General features: G+C 33.9%; 1 protein-coding gene across 1 annotated transcript; it reads left to right on the forward strand.

Moving 5' to 3' along the window:
* The first annotated feature begins 12,151 nt into the window (after positions 1–12,151).
* On the forward strand, positions 12,152–14,416 carry LOC134276852 (uncharacterized). Its single transcript, XM_062759140.1, has 2 exons — positions 12,152–12,218; positions 12,615–14,416. The coding sequence occupies exon 2, from the start codon at positions 12,632–12,634 to the stop codon at positions 14,414–14,416; it is 1,785 nt and encodes a 594-aa protein (XP_062615124.1). The 5' UTR covers positions 12,152–12,218; positions 12,615–12,631.
* Positions 14,417–15,993: the final 1,577 nt, after the last annotated feature.

Genomic DNA, 15,993 nt, shown 5'->3' on the forward strand with positions numbered 1-15,993 from the left:
TATGTGTTTGGCGAGAATGGTACACTGTAGCTCCAACTGGAAGCTTGTTCAGGGGAAAGGGGCCTTACCATCATAAACTCTATTCCCTAACCTCCTTATTTAGGGGCGCTGCCATGTTTGGATCACGTGACTTGGCGCCATAAAGGTGCTGATAACGCCATAATTCGGTCATATTTTCAATGCAGTAACTTTATTCATCAATTTATTGGCGTAATTTAAATACAAACACGTTTCTTTATTTGGTCTTTTTTTCTCTTCATTGTTCGTATAATTAAAACATTTAGATCGATTTATTGTTATTTAACTTACTTTTTAAGGCTAAGTTGGTTAAATTTTACCCGTATTTGGGAGGTTTAATAAATATTACGTCGTGCATTGGCGTCGGAAGCAAATTGAATGTGGGGGGGCTAGGTGTTAAAAAAATTTTTTTTTTACCTTCTCAAAAAAACCTGACAAGCAAAAAAAAAAAAAAGGAAGGAAATGTGAATTTCCCAAACACGAAAATCCTATTTCGTGGGGGGGGGGGGGGGGGGGGGGGGTTGTAAATTCAAACTTTTCAGTACCAAAATTTTTTTTTATACACCACCTTTTCACCATTTTTTACCTATACTGCGATATATCTTGGAAAGTGGGGGGGGGGGCTAAACCTACGAAGCAATGTTCAATGTCTATACATGTATACATTTGGAAAAAAAGTGGGGGGGGGCTAAGTCAATACTAAGTATATATTTGGGAAAAAAAGTGGGGGGGCTAAGCCCCCCCTAGCCCCCCCCCCCCCGGTTCCGACGCCTATGTCGTGTTTGCTTTGAAATCAATTCTATTATTTAAGATTATAGCGAGTGTCGCTCGCGTAGCGAGCCCAATAGACTAACGTGTACGAACGGAGGATGAAAAGTTCTGTTGACTTAGGACACAAACGCTAGTTTTATAGAAAAGAGATTGCATTAAATCGTTCTTTTCAGGTACGTTTTAGCCACCATGTGGCTATGCACCGCAACATGTTTTCCAAGTTTCACGGAAGCAACCGACATAACTTCGTCAAAATTCGTAAGTTTCCGGTGACGTCATTTGTATCATTTCCGAAGGGCAAGGTGAAGGCCGGTGCTGTTGCATGGGGGTATTTTTTTCATAAGATAATTCAAAATCATTTCGTTAAGATTTCGGTAAAATACAATGTTCCTTTATTTTTTTTTACTATTTTTTATATATTCGCGCAAAGGACATTTGGTAGTGCAGGAATTCTGGGAATGTTGCACAGAGAAATTTGGCTGGCGTATGTACAGATTTCAATCCGAATTTCCTCTTCTTACACGTTAGTTTATTGAGCTCGCTGCGTTCGCTATAATGCAATCCCCATGCCACAAATCTATTGTTTGCGTTCTAAGTCAATCAACAGGACTTTTTATTTGACGTCATACTTTCAAGTGATAAACAATCGGCAAACCTCGGCTAACTCCGCTCCGCTCCATTCATGTGCGAGGTACGAGTCATCTGAGGAACTCCGAGTGAGTGAAAAACGGCTCGGGTATTTCCGATTTTGTCGGAAACTTTTGAAAAGTTCGGAATCTCGATCCCGATGCCTGGAAAATGATGTTTTTTTCTTTATTCTTTTCCTCATTTTTAATGAACTGAGGTTAGACAGTGCAACGAACAGCTGTGTAATTTTTTTATAGTAAATAACTGCGCTCGCCCCAACGGTCGCACATATATAGAACATATTAAAAGGCAAAAACTTATATAAGTAAGAATATCAGATCTTTTACACAGTGAGAGAGAGAGAGAGAGAGAGAGAGAGATGGGGTAGTGGTTGGTCTTTTAAAATTATAACAGGTGATTTGTAAATCCGTTTCGAAAATAAATAGTATGTTGACGGTGCAACCGTTAGAGCGAGCGTAAACTCATCTTTTGTTTTAATTAAGATCGGGTTCGTCAAACCGCTCGTGACGTTAAGTGCGTATAGACTCTGACGTCATATGACGTTGTATGTGCAATATCAAGAAAAAACCTGAACAATGACGAAAGTTAATGGCGAATGTTTCGTTTACTATTTATCTTCAATATGTATCCATTAAATCAAGGCGAGTAAACTTTTTGTTGAACTTTTGCTGTCATTCTCGCGAGAACTTAACTAAAACAAGTGATGCATTGTGGGTCCAAATTACCGTGTCAAAAATTCTATCGAATGCCAATCTCCCATGCAGAGTTGTCGTTCGTTCCTCTCTCAGACATGTATGAGCCGATGGTAGAGAGTGATCGAATGCATCAATCTCTCACCAGAGGGCGTTTTACGCTCATCGCTCCAACACCTCTGTTATCGTCTAAATTACAAGAATCTTATCTTGTAAAACAAAAATAAATTACAGATTTCCACCAACTTGATAATTTTTTTTAATGAAAGTAGTAATATCAATCTGTAGCACTTCTTTTGTTCTTTCAAAATTTATATATATATATATATATATATATATATATATATATATATATATATATATATATATATATATATATATATATATATATATATATATATCAAAATAGCTTCAATATATACGGCACTATTTTGTTCTGAATTTATACACATATTTTCAATTTGAAACCAAGGAGACAAAGTCAGGAAATATTTACTACCAGAGAGCTTAAAAAACATCATTGACAAATTATACAAAAAATCAATGTCTAACAATTTTTGTCGACAAATAATTATTTGACAACCCGCGCTACTTTTTAGACGACAACAGAGGTGTAAGCGGAGCGCGCCATCTGGTGAGAGATTGTCGAATGCATGTGCAGTAGTTCGAATTTTCTCTTCACACAGGCGTTGCTTTAAGAGCTCGCAACCGAGATACCCCCTTTCAGGTAAAGACAGGATGTGTATTATACCTTTAATGACACCTGTGATTCTAAAACAATGAAGACCTTTTCAACAGACACCTGGGATTCACACCTTTTGTTTTACAGCGTGGGAAAATTTTTACCTTTAATTCAAATACAATAAGATTGCATTCAATTCCTGAGTTTCAGGAATTCTGAAATGCGTTCTACGTTCTCTTCCCATGTATTTTTTTTTTCAAAAAATATATAACTGATTCAATTAATAAATAATTAACCATGTCAGAACTGCTTCTTCTTTTATTCTTAGAGCCAAAAGTTACAATTTTAAACAATGATGACGAAAAGATACACCCCCCCCTACCCGAACTAAGGATGCTTAAAACAAGAGTATGCATTGAATAAACTGACAGATGCATCAAAACAAAGTTTATAAGAAAATGTAACTTAAGTAAGGTATTATTTCGCTCAGAAAAATTATTTTTCAATTTTAGCCCATTTGTATTAAATTTTTATTTTTACATTAAAATGATAACATTATGCCATATATACATGTACGTTATCCTTTACATATAAATACAAGTTGGTTAAAAGTGAAAAGTTGTTTTTTAATTCAGGAAATGATATTTAGTTAAGATAAACATGAAGAATGATAAATAGATAGCATTGACGGCTTTGAGAACATTCTGCTTAAAAAGAAATCTGAAAGGACTTTATCTATTAAAAAATTAGATGATGATAATAGAAATCAATATAAATTCATCATCAATCTGTTTTAATTATTTTACAACATATACGTATGCGGGTATTGTTTGTTTGATACTTACCCAATAGTCTTCATTTTTCTTATCAACCGGTCATGTGGCGCAGCAGGGATCAAAGTAAAAACAGATACCTGCCTGCGGCCAGGTGAGACCGCGCAACGCATTCCCTCATTGGATGAGGTAAACACGTGATCATTTGAGAATTTAGAGAAGGACAATGTTCAAGTCGGCAAAGCCCTGGGGCCCGTTTTACAAAAGTACTTACGACAAAGACTAAAAAAATTGAGAACATCATTTCTTAGAAAAAAATTAAAATAATTTTGATATAAAGTTTATTAAAAAATTGAATGTATATCAAACGTCTCAATTTTTAAAAAAAAAGTGTTGTCGGACATTACGAGACGATATTTACAATCAGAAATATTGAATGACATTTCTTAAAGGCGGACATTATGTGATCAGTGACGAGTTTACCTAGAATAGATGGACATTTCTTGGCGGCGGACGTAATCCGACGATTTGTTTTTTCGGAAGAAAGGCGGACTTTTCTTGTTGGCGGACAATATTACGAGTTGTTTTAGAAAGAATGCAGGCATTTTGAAGCAGGGAATATAATATTACGATGTGTTTAGAAGAAAGGCGGACATTTTGTAGCGGCGGACATCGTGTGACGATTTTTCTGAAAAAGAGGCGGACATTTCGTGACGGCAGACATAGTGTGACGATTTTTCTGAAAAAGTGGCGGACATAACGTGACGATTTTTCCGAAAAAGAGGCGGACGTTTCGTGACGGCGGACATAACGTGACGGCGGACAAAACGTGACTCAACAGAATACTTTGAGGCAAGTTTGGATGACATTGGCCCAATGCTTCCTGAAAAAATGAAAATGTGATAGGTTTACAGACAACTGACAAATTTTTTTCAGAAAAGATCAGTTGAGCCCTCGGCTCAGGTGAGCTAAAAACAAACAGTTACAAACTTTACAGAAGCATTTTGAGGGTACTAACAAGGAAATTATTGAGACTGATGATGACTTTAATTCAATCAATAAAGCTACAGTCTCAAATGGCATTTCAACAGTTTTACGATTACTTATATTTCTAAAGTAGATAAGTATGTAAAGCTTTCAAATGAGCTTGTCCCCTCTGCATCGAAATTCGCTCAAGGGTAATTTTAAGACGAAAAAGTTCTAAAATTAGTTGAAACTTTATAACCATTTAATATTACAACAGAAAAGCATGGTTACAGCATAAACGCCACAGATAAGCCAATTATCCAATCAAAGACAATGGAAATAAAGTCCTCTAATTCAGTCTCACAGCAAGCACCAGAGGCAGATTCCATTCCTTGAGTCTCAGAGAAATTATCACTGGGAGCTGGATCCTCTCTGCATGTCTCACAGAAAGTTCCAGCAGACAAATACCCTCCAGCAGATGAACAACAATCACTAGATCTTGGATCTACGACAATGTAGGATGTCCTTAGATACAGAGGAAAATTTTCGTTGCAGAATTCGATTTGATGTTTTCAGGGTGCAGAACATGATATTGTGTATGGAAATCAATCATGGTACTTTTCCTAAATATCCAAATGTACACAAAATTCAACAAATATTTTTGTTTATAAACATAAAGGTAACAACTGCATATGTGAAAAGCAAAGACTATCAACGATTTCTTTATATTCTACAGATTCATTTTTAATGTCATTACCTTTGAAATATATTCCAAATATTTACGGAATGAGTATGATAGCTACCCAAATATACGATATGCATATATACCCGGCTTATAAACTGTTCCACTTCTTAAAATTTCGTTTTCTTCCATTAATGAGACTATAGGCCTTTAAATCGCTAAGAACAATTGAGGTGCAATCTTTTTTGACACAAACAATTTTTTAAACGATACAAAGGCCTGTGACGAGACTGTAAAAAACCTGTTGGCATAAAATTACTTCAAATTGAACAAAATGTAAATAAAAGACAACCAGATTGACAAAGATTTTGTGATGCAGACAAAGGAAGATTTCATCCATTTGAAAGCCGCAATACAACACAGATTAAATTAAATTACATAGTTAATCAATCAAACAATTTTTTTTGCTAAGTTTCCTTAATATAAACAAGATGTCAATCGAGGGATAAACTATTGCCAAAGGAATAAATACACGAATTATTAAGGTAATTTGATTGAAATATCAGTGGTCGGAAGTGCACTGCATATTTTGAAAATTCCAAATATAAAATAAAATAGAACAAGAAAAGTGTTTTTGTTTGTCTTTTAGCAGTATGTGCTGTGTATTATTCCAACAGAAGTTCCTCGTGAAAAACAAAGCATATATAAGTATTTATAGTAATTATTACCAACACTACCTATAACACTTACTGTGCTATAAAAGTAATGGGGAAAAACGCAACAAATCAGACCGTCATTTCGACCCCAAACCCTCTGATTTTATGGTCCTGTGCTCATCCTATTGGGGTATCTGGTCAGCAGCAATCAAATCTGAACACTGCATCCCTCTCTCCATAAATGTCTTTTACTTTCAAGGACATTAACTCAAGCTCTCCCCTGCCGGGGCTTTCTCCTGTCTCTTTTTGAGTGAATGGTACGGCACCAAAATTAAAGTTAATAACAAACCGAAAAAATGCTGAACAGTGATTATTACACCCGTCTGTCAGTCATAGCATTGCATATTTAGTCCTTTATCTATATACAGGTATATTTAGGGCATTTCAGTACTACAAAATACTTACACATGCAGTATTATTTTTACCGTGGATCAACAGAGCGCAAAAGGTCTTCAGTTAGCTATGTGATACCCCTTTGATGCTGGGAAAAGCATGTCCTGAACCATTGGCGTCGGAAGCAAATTGAAAGTGGGGGGAGGCTAAGTGTAAAGAAAAAATGGTACATGTACCTTAAAAAAAAGCCCGACAAGCAAAAAAAAAATGGCCATTACCCAAACACGAAAATCCTATTTCGTGTGGGTGTCGGTTCGAACTTCAGTACCAAAAATTTGTTTCCAAACAACACCACTTTCCCCATTTTTAACCAAAAGAAAGACGTATCTGTGGAAATTGGGGGGGGGGGGGGGCTAAACCTACGAAGATATATTCAATGTCTATATTAAGTATATATAGTCCACCCGGTTTCGACGCCTATGTGAACAGTTGTTTTTTTTAATAGAAATAATATTTATAATCATGTTCAGAATATGAACTTTATAGAAGAAGTTATAACTCTATAAAAAGACATTCAAATTTACACGCATTACTTATTTATTATGTTTGAAGTGAGTGTAGTAGGCGTAAAAAATAATTTGAAACCCTTTATATGAGATCTTAGAATGAATTATATGGAGCAAAATTTCCGAGCTAGGATCAAGTGTCATTGGGCAGTCAGAAATGATTCCACTGTGTATAGTTCTTTATTTATTGGCTGTTTCTAATGCCTTCAGATGTTCATTTTCTCTTACATTTCACTGCTTTGCAAAATATCCCCTTACTTTAATTATCAATAATGTTCTAATTAATGCATTAAAATTGATCAAACATGGTTAATTTTTTTAATTACCACAACAGCTCTCTCAAGTGCAATGAATTGATATTCAAAGTACAAAAGGAACGTCTTTGCGCATTTTGTTTAATCATAAATGTCTTTCAATATTTCATACATCTGATTAAAACAACAATATATATAATTATATAGCTAGTAAATAGTCTCTATCAAAATACTATCAAAAATCTAGAGAATTTTAAGTTCAATAACACTATAATACTGCGAATGGATTCAACACCTTTGAATGTCAGCCATTTTTGGGTTGCATGGTTTAGATTTTACGGCATAGATTGGTTGGAAAGATTTACACGTTTACACTTGCCAATAAAAGGAATGAACAATAGTAATAGACTAATGAGGACGTATAATGCTTACATCTACTTTGATAAGTCAGCAGGTATTGCACTTGGCAAGTATATAGCCCGAGTGAATTTTAGAAAATATGCTTTATTGGTCAGCAAGGTATGCAATTACAAAGTTAGAAATGCTTCAAAGTCCAGATTTAATTAACAAATCTCAAACAGATAAATCCCATCTCTTATGCTTTGAGAGGCCTGTGTTTACTCTGTTCCAAATTTCTCTTATTTTCAAGGACATTTTAGCTTGCATACTGTTTGTTGGATCTTCCGATTCCTTCTTAACAAGAACCAAGTTGTTATTTTCAACATTTTTGACAAAATTTTGCTTGTATCATCTAACCTTAAATGAGAAAATAAATGGAGGATCTAATAGTATGTAAGGTATGAAATACTATATTTTCGCAATATATTTTTGTTTTGTCCCTAACATTTTCCCGGAAACATACTTAGAAACACTACATAGACAAATAATATTGAATAATTGTTCATTTTGTATGACAGTTGCAATATCATCATGAGTGCAATGCCCAAAATTCGTCAAAACTTATTCTCAAAAGGCAATAAATTGATCGGAGAGGAATATAGATTTATATAAATGCTCTATCTAGAAAAAATTTGACTGGGTGAAAAAAAAATTATTTTGTCACGTGAGATAGAACAGCAAATAGGTATACCAGATACCTGAGTAATTTTAATGTAACTTGCATAGACATAGACAAAAGATGCTTTAGATGACATTGTATTAATTTTTATACAGTAATTAACCTTTAGATTTAATTGCTTTAAAATTGAAAATTGCGTCGGTAATAATGTAAATAAAATTGACAAACAACTAAGGTAAATATTTATTTAAAATAAGAAAAGCTAATAAAATATCATTCATCAATAATAATCAGACATATGCATTGTTTAAGTGAAGGATCTGGAGATAACGCGCAGTATTCAATATCAAAAGTTCATAAAACAATATAGAATAGGATCAGAGCAAACACGGACCTCCAAAACATCGAAGGTGGGATTAGGTGGGATCAGGAGAATTCAAAAAGTAAATAAACCTGAAATGCATATGACAGAGATTGGTGCTTAGTTGGGTGTTTGTTATACATTCTTTCGAGAACTTCTCACTCAGCTTGGTTTACCATAAATTGCCTATGTATGACTTGGTGGCATAACAATTAGTGGTACCCAAAGCTGAGAGAGAATAATATATTTTTTAACTTTGAGATTGTTTTACTGTTATCTTCACGCTCCCTTTAGTGCTTCTAGAGAGGAGACATCTTTGTTAAAGGATCTAAGGCAATTCTAAACCGCGATTTTAGGTTTCATTCGGAGGACCGATCTGTTCCGCCCTTGATTGGCACTAGACAGGTCTCTTTGCGTGTGAACAGATAAATACATGCGTTGTTTTATTTAACATTTTTCTTTATCTCTTTTTCTTTGAAACTTTTTTCTTCTATTCAACTAGCTAATTTTAAAATCGTATAGCAGTATACTGTGGGTTATACTAAGACTATACTCTTGCATAATTATCTAGATTATTATTGAAAGTTGTCACATAATTCAAAGACAGAAATCTTGTATTTTAAAAATTTATAATCCTAATTTGATTTTCTAGGCGTATATATAGAGTGCGTTCGTTGGAAAAGGGATTTCAAATGATTGCTTAAAACTATATGGCATATATAGTAAATAGAATCATAGTGAATATATCCTATACCATAGCAATCTTTGAAATAGATGAATATTTCTGGATTGTTCTTTTGAAATAAAAAAATAATAAAGCGTTACCAGACTTGTTTTATATTCATCTTAAAAGTGTACTGTAAATCTTCAGTATAAGATCATATTATCTGTTATGTTAATATTTGATTTTAAAATCTAAAATTAAAGTACATTGTATGTACATTCCAATGAATAATAAAAAAACCCCTCTACTCTGTGTTTGTCTTTCATCCCAAATCATCAAACGCATTGTCAGTTGACAACAATATAATGTATTCGTTTCTCTCGTTTAGTCTATTTTTTATTCAATTAATTTCCCCGTCTACTTAAAAAGCACTTCTGTCATTTATAAACCAAGGTACTTAAACTTTATTCATAGGTTACTCTGGGGATTATGTATAAGTTAATCAGATCTCAGATCTCTGAACAATTGTTCGCATTTTATCATGGCCAATGCGCCTCTTTTTTCTATCCTTTTGTCATTTTCCTACATGTCAGATGTTCAAGCAAATGCATATGTAAAATATTAAAACAAAATTTTATAATTAAAGCAAAGCAACAAAATTAAGGAGAGGCTATTCGATCGCATCAAATAAGTATATTTCTTTAATACCCAAATATTGACTGGTAAATATTTTATCGCAAGATTTCAAATACTGTATACAGGATTATTTTCGCCCCACTTTATTTTCGTCATTTCACACTTGCAAACAATGTTGCCCCATTTTAAATTCACCAAGTCACAGTTTTGTTTAAGAAATTAGAGAGGTTTAGTTACAAGTGACGTAACAACGTGTACGCGTAACATTGACCTACACGTTCTATTTGATGTCCACGTCAATAACATGATTTAGTTATACGTACACGTGTACGTATGCAAATTTCGTGATTGAACAGTAAATTAATTGAACGGCATTGTACTTATTATTTTTAATTTAGACAAATCAATGGTGAAATGGAATTTATATTTACTCTAGTCATAGATATCATGAAAAATTATTATATGTATTGTCATCTCAATGCAGTGAATTGCTCTAAATAGTTTGTCACCTAGTATCTCTCTACAGAACCATTAAGCTTTAATTATGCATCACTTTAAAATGGAAGCAATCATAAAAATTATTTATCTGACGATAAAAAACGACCACGTTTTGCACTTTGTGGAGGATGAAAGGGAGGGGGGGTTGTCCAAAAGAAAACCTTTTGAAAACAATAAATTGTGAAGACTCAATCATATAACGTCTAGAAAGGAGGCATGGAATAAAATTTAATGCATCAATACATTGTTAAAACTAAAATCAGACACTGCCCCCTTTTTTTTAAATACGCGTCTGCTCTAGATCTTTACAAGTGATAGTACAAAAGAAAAAAAATAGTTAATGAAAAACAATCTCAACAAGCACTTGACGTTACACATAGGCCTACTACCTTAACTTATAAGGCGAGGGGTTGTATTTTTTGTTATGTCACTAGTGCTAGTGGATGTTATATAATAGTTCTAAAATATTCTATTTAAAAAAAGATAAAGAATATAGAGGTGTTAAAATAGGTTTTAAAAAGAACAAAAGAAAATAACAGAAAATAAAAAATCACCAAGAAACCATGAATTTTTATTTGGTGCATTGGTGGGCAAAATAAACATGCTGTTTGATACCAGTTTAAGTTTAACTTTCCAATGATATAAATTCTAATTCTTTGATGGAATCATCGAATCATCATTCATTATTTTTTTTTTAGATAGACTAGCGTTCTTGTTTTATTGCACAAAAATCAATCAACTACATCAAAATAACTTTACCCGTTTACACCGTACGTATAGACAGTGTACTACACGTCCTAAACTTGTAGCTACACATCGGAGTTGACGTCATGACGCCGAAGAAAACAACAATTGATGACGTCCCCCGTACAGGTTCGTCACTAAACGTGTAACTATAACTCTCTATTATACTTTACACTTTGAACTCTTCCCTTTCTGAATTCGTCCAAACGAGGTTAGAGCGAAAAGGACAAAAATAAAACGAGGGCGAAAATTTCCCAGTATACAGTATCATATACCGATTTTCAATTGCTATAACTGGTACTGCACTGTCCTTTTACACAAATTGAAATTTAAAAACTGTAATAATTGGCCCTTCTCTCATGTTCGGATAAGGTAATATGGTCTATTATCAATGGTTATTTTCATTATCATATCGATGAATCATATGTTGATAATGAGCAGTTAACGAACAACTCTGCTCCCATTTTGTATTGTTTTATGGACTTCTGATCTTGAATGCTGCTCATTATCTTAAGATCTTTGTAACGGTGCAAGTTATATTTGGTTAAAAATCAGTGAATTGTATGTTTGATTCTTTAACCTACCTAAACTCAAAAATTGAGGTTATGCAAAATATTTCTGATCCAAAATATAAAGATTTATTCAACATCACAACTTGCATTTACCGGCCATATGCCATATATTTGTTTATTGAGCTTGAATGATTCTATTTTGGGACAGCCTATGATAAATCAGAATATAAGGTCGGCTAGACTTAGGAGTTCCCCCTTTTTAAAAGATTAACATTGTTTTTTGAAGATATAAATCTCCAATAATGAGCTCATAACACATGTTGGATTCTTTTTTATACTTATGCATGTTAAAGCATGAATATGTACTTAAACCTTTTTTATAATATTTATATGTACATACTCTGTTAGCAGTGATTCACTTTCAAAATATGAGGAACGGCAATTAAATGTAAAAAAAAAATATTCAATTATTTCAATCAACAAAGGTAATATTTTATACAACATTTATAACTTATGCACTGCTAACGTTAGGAACAGTAAGATAAAGATATTGATCGAAGAGTAGAGCACAAACATTCGCCTTGGTTTGTAGATAATGATAATACAAGTAGGTCGTACGACTGAACACCGAGTAATTTGGATTTCTGTTGGCTAGAACAGCTGCCATTTTCCACTAGAAAGCAGGTAACAGTTTTTCATCACATTATCTACCAATTAACTTTTATCTCCAAATAATTTTTTTTTTTTCAAAACAAGAGAATGATATTTTCCTTTTCCCTTAGAAATGTGTAGTTCTGCACAAAATTTCAATGTATTCATAAACACTTTTGAGATCATGCAATTGTTGCCATGACATGTACATGCGAACTTGCAATTAAAGAAAGTCACTTTCACTATTTTACAATATTATCAAGATTAGCAGGAAATACGCTATTGCATTCCATGCTGTTAAGTTAACAAAAAGAGGAAAATATGAAATACTTATATAAAATTATCTCATCAATTCATTACCTCATCAATTCATAAAAATCACATACAATTTATAAGTTGATCTACAAAACTGCTATTTACCACTTTTAGAGGCCAAAGGTCTAGTCATGGACCCCCGTGCAAGTGCCCAGCACGTGATACACTGTGACATATGTGAGACTGTTAAAGTACAGATGCACTGTGACACGTGTCTCGTAATCCTGTGCAAGGCCTGTGTGGGAGAACACATCTCTACCGATGAATCCAAGGATCATAAAGTGGTCAAATATGAAATGAGGAATTCCACTCCCCTTTACCCCGAATGTGCCTCTCATGGAAAAGAACGATGTGAGATGTTCTGTAGAAACTGTGACAATTCCGTCTGTGGCAGTTGCCTCTCATCTGATAAACATATGAGCCATAAATTATCAAAAGTCGTAGAAGTTCTGGATGAAAAGAAAGATAAGATAAACAAATACAAATCTCAGTTAAATGAACACGTTAATCCCAAATACCTGGAGATGGAATCTGATATACAAAACAAAATAAGTGAGTTAGAAAAGGAATATGAAAAACTCTTAACCTCTATAACAAGTCAGGGAGAGGTCTTGCAAAGAGAAATCAACAAACTTGTCAATCAACTTAAAAACCAGGTTGATGAAATGAAAAGATCGCAGTTACAAACTTTACAGAAAATTCTTGATGAAATTAACAAGAAAATTATTGATATAAGAGATGAAATCAATGTATTAGATATTGCAAAAGACTCAAATGACTTTTCAAAAATCTTCAGCTTACAAGTCTCTATAGAACAACATAAAAACTTTCCAAAAATACCTATTTTGTCTGCCCCAAACTTTACACCGAAAGTTATCCAAGAAGACGAACTTTGTTCTCTCTTTGGAAATTTCTCTTCAATTCCTCTTAAATCAAAACAATTTGGAAACATTCCGGAAACAACGAAAGAAATCTCACTTAAATCACATAAGAAAAGTCCCCCTCATGCAGTTAAACAGGGATCAGTAAAAGTTTCTCTTCCGTATAAAAAGCTGCGTAATGAACCAGAGATTTTCGACAAGCGCATTTATCATTATGGCTACCTTCGAAATATTGCATGTTTTGGAGATGAAAAAATATGGGCCTGTGATGAAAGCTGTACCATGACACTCTACAGCATAAATCAGGGTTTAATCAAGTCAATCAGAACAAGGACAATAAACAGGAGCCCAACAGACATAGCAGTGACAAGAAATGGAGAGCTAGTGTATACAGATCAATGGGAGAGAACTATTAACATTGTGAAGAGTGGAACTAAAGAAGAAGTGATAAGAGTAGAAAAATGGAAACCTCTAGGTGTCTGTAGAACCTCCTCCAGCGACCTTCTCTTTACTATGGAAAGTGATGATAAACAGTCCAAAGTTGCCCGGTACTCTGATTCAACAGAGAAACAATCCATTCAGTTCGATGATAAAAAGGCACCTCTTTATTCATCGGATGGTTCTCATAAATTTATATGTGAGAACAGGAACCTTGATATCTGTGTGGCTGACTGTGGAGCTAAAGCAGTAGTGGTGGTCAATCAGGCCGGGAAACTGAGATTCAAATATTCTGGACAAGCTCCTCTTCCAAGGTATAGAGCATTCAATCCAAGAGGAATCACTAGAGACAGTCAAAGTCACATCCTCACGACTGATTATGATAATAACTGTGTCCATATAATAAGCGAGAATGGACAGTTTCGTCGTTACCTAAATTTACCATTTATGCTCTTGGTGGGTTGTGTACAAATACAGATGACACTCTGTTTCTTATTGCTTGGAAATATTTCTTCAGTCTGTCAAGCTCTCTTGAGAAAATCAAATACCTGCATTAACCGACATTGGTCACTTACCGGACAATTTGTTCAGAAATAGAAAATAATAAATTAAACATAAAGTGGATATACCTGGGTTTTATTTTTTCATTTTGTCTTGTTCAGGCCATTTTATTTACTGCAATTGATATGCCAACCATGTGGTGCTACAGGTGTAATTAAGTTTATAGCATATTAAAGATATCATAATGTATTTTGTGGGTAGTAATAAAACGAATAAATCGTGAAATCATAAAGGTATCTCATGAAATTGCACCTAGACTTTTCCAAAATTAATGGAGGGGTATACAACAGGGCCTTAGGATGAGACCATATAAACCGAGATTCCATGTCGCAGTACTAGTAGGAGTTACCCCGAAAAAAAATCCTTCTTTGCTCAGTTGCCGTAAGTACAGCTCTCCACCGGCAAGTGAGATACTTATTTTATTATTAACAATACTTCGCTGCATCTGTAGACAATGCTACAAATATATGTGTATTGTTGCCTACGACTGTAAACTAGGTAAAAGGAAACCTGGAAATGCAAAAATTGTGTCAATGTTGAAGCGATGTGGTCATCCTCGAATATTTACATTTGCAAATGTCTTCCTTTATATAACAATTCTGAAAGCAAGCGTGTTAATAACTGTATAAATAAAAGTACGGGTTCAAGAGGTTTTAGATGTGCGCATGGATAAACGTTCGGCGTAATTTCTTAGTGACGTCATAATGGGTCGACGCGCGTTCAGTGGATTTCTTATATGCTGTTGGATTTGAAAAATAATGCATTTCACACGTTAAAAGTCACGATTCGGCAAATTTATAGTCATATATGAATAAGTCACAAATGTAAATTAAAGTAATGAGGTATCATTTTTGAGTTTTATTGGGATATAAAACGGGTTGGCACATGATCATATCTTCCATAAAGCTCTTCGGGCTTTATGGGATTTGATCACGTGACCAACCTGTTTTACATTCCAATAAAACTAAAAAAAAATATACTTATTTCTAAATAATCCTACATCATGACACTAGATAAGTAATCATTATTGTTCATCATTGCTGATATGACGTCATAAAGTTCGTCAAATTAGTCTAAAAACGTCCCGTTTTTTGATAGGGAAGTATATTAATCTGTGATATAAATTCAAAACTCGACAGTGAATTAATCAGTATATATGTCATTTAAATTCCATGCTATACAAGATCATAAACTATATTTAGAAAAATAGCTATTATCCTAAAATACCTGACAAAGGACTTTACAGTCCTTTTATCTCTAAATTTGCACAACTATGATGTAAATATTATCAAATACAGTTCAATGTTTATATGGTGTACCTTCAGATATCCGGATCCTGCAGTATCCGGACGACTTTTCGTCGCACAGATTTTTTTATTTTTATTTTGTCTTGTTTAACTTGTAATTCAGATATCCGGACACTTCTCGTATCCGCACAAATTGACTAGGGACCAAAGCTTCCGGATAAATGAGACCCCACTGTATTGAAATTTATGTTTTAGAAAAATTGGTCCATAGTACGTGATTATTTGGGTCCATTGGCCTCTTGTGATATTTTTTAGATAAATTCCAATTATAAAACAAGTACGCCATCAAGTTGTTAAGATAGAATT

Source organism: Saccostrea cucullata, unplaced genomic scaffold (genome assembly GCF_032062105.1).
Source record: "Saccostrea cucullata isolate Sc308-1 unplaced genomic scaffold, CSIRO_AGI_Scuc_v1 ctg1039, whole genome shotgun sequence".
Lineage (NCBI taxonomy): Eukaryota > Metazoa > Mollusca > Bivalvia > Ostreida > Ostreidae > Saccostrea > Saccostrea cuccullata.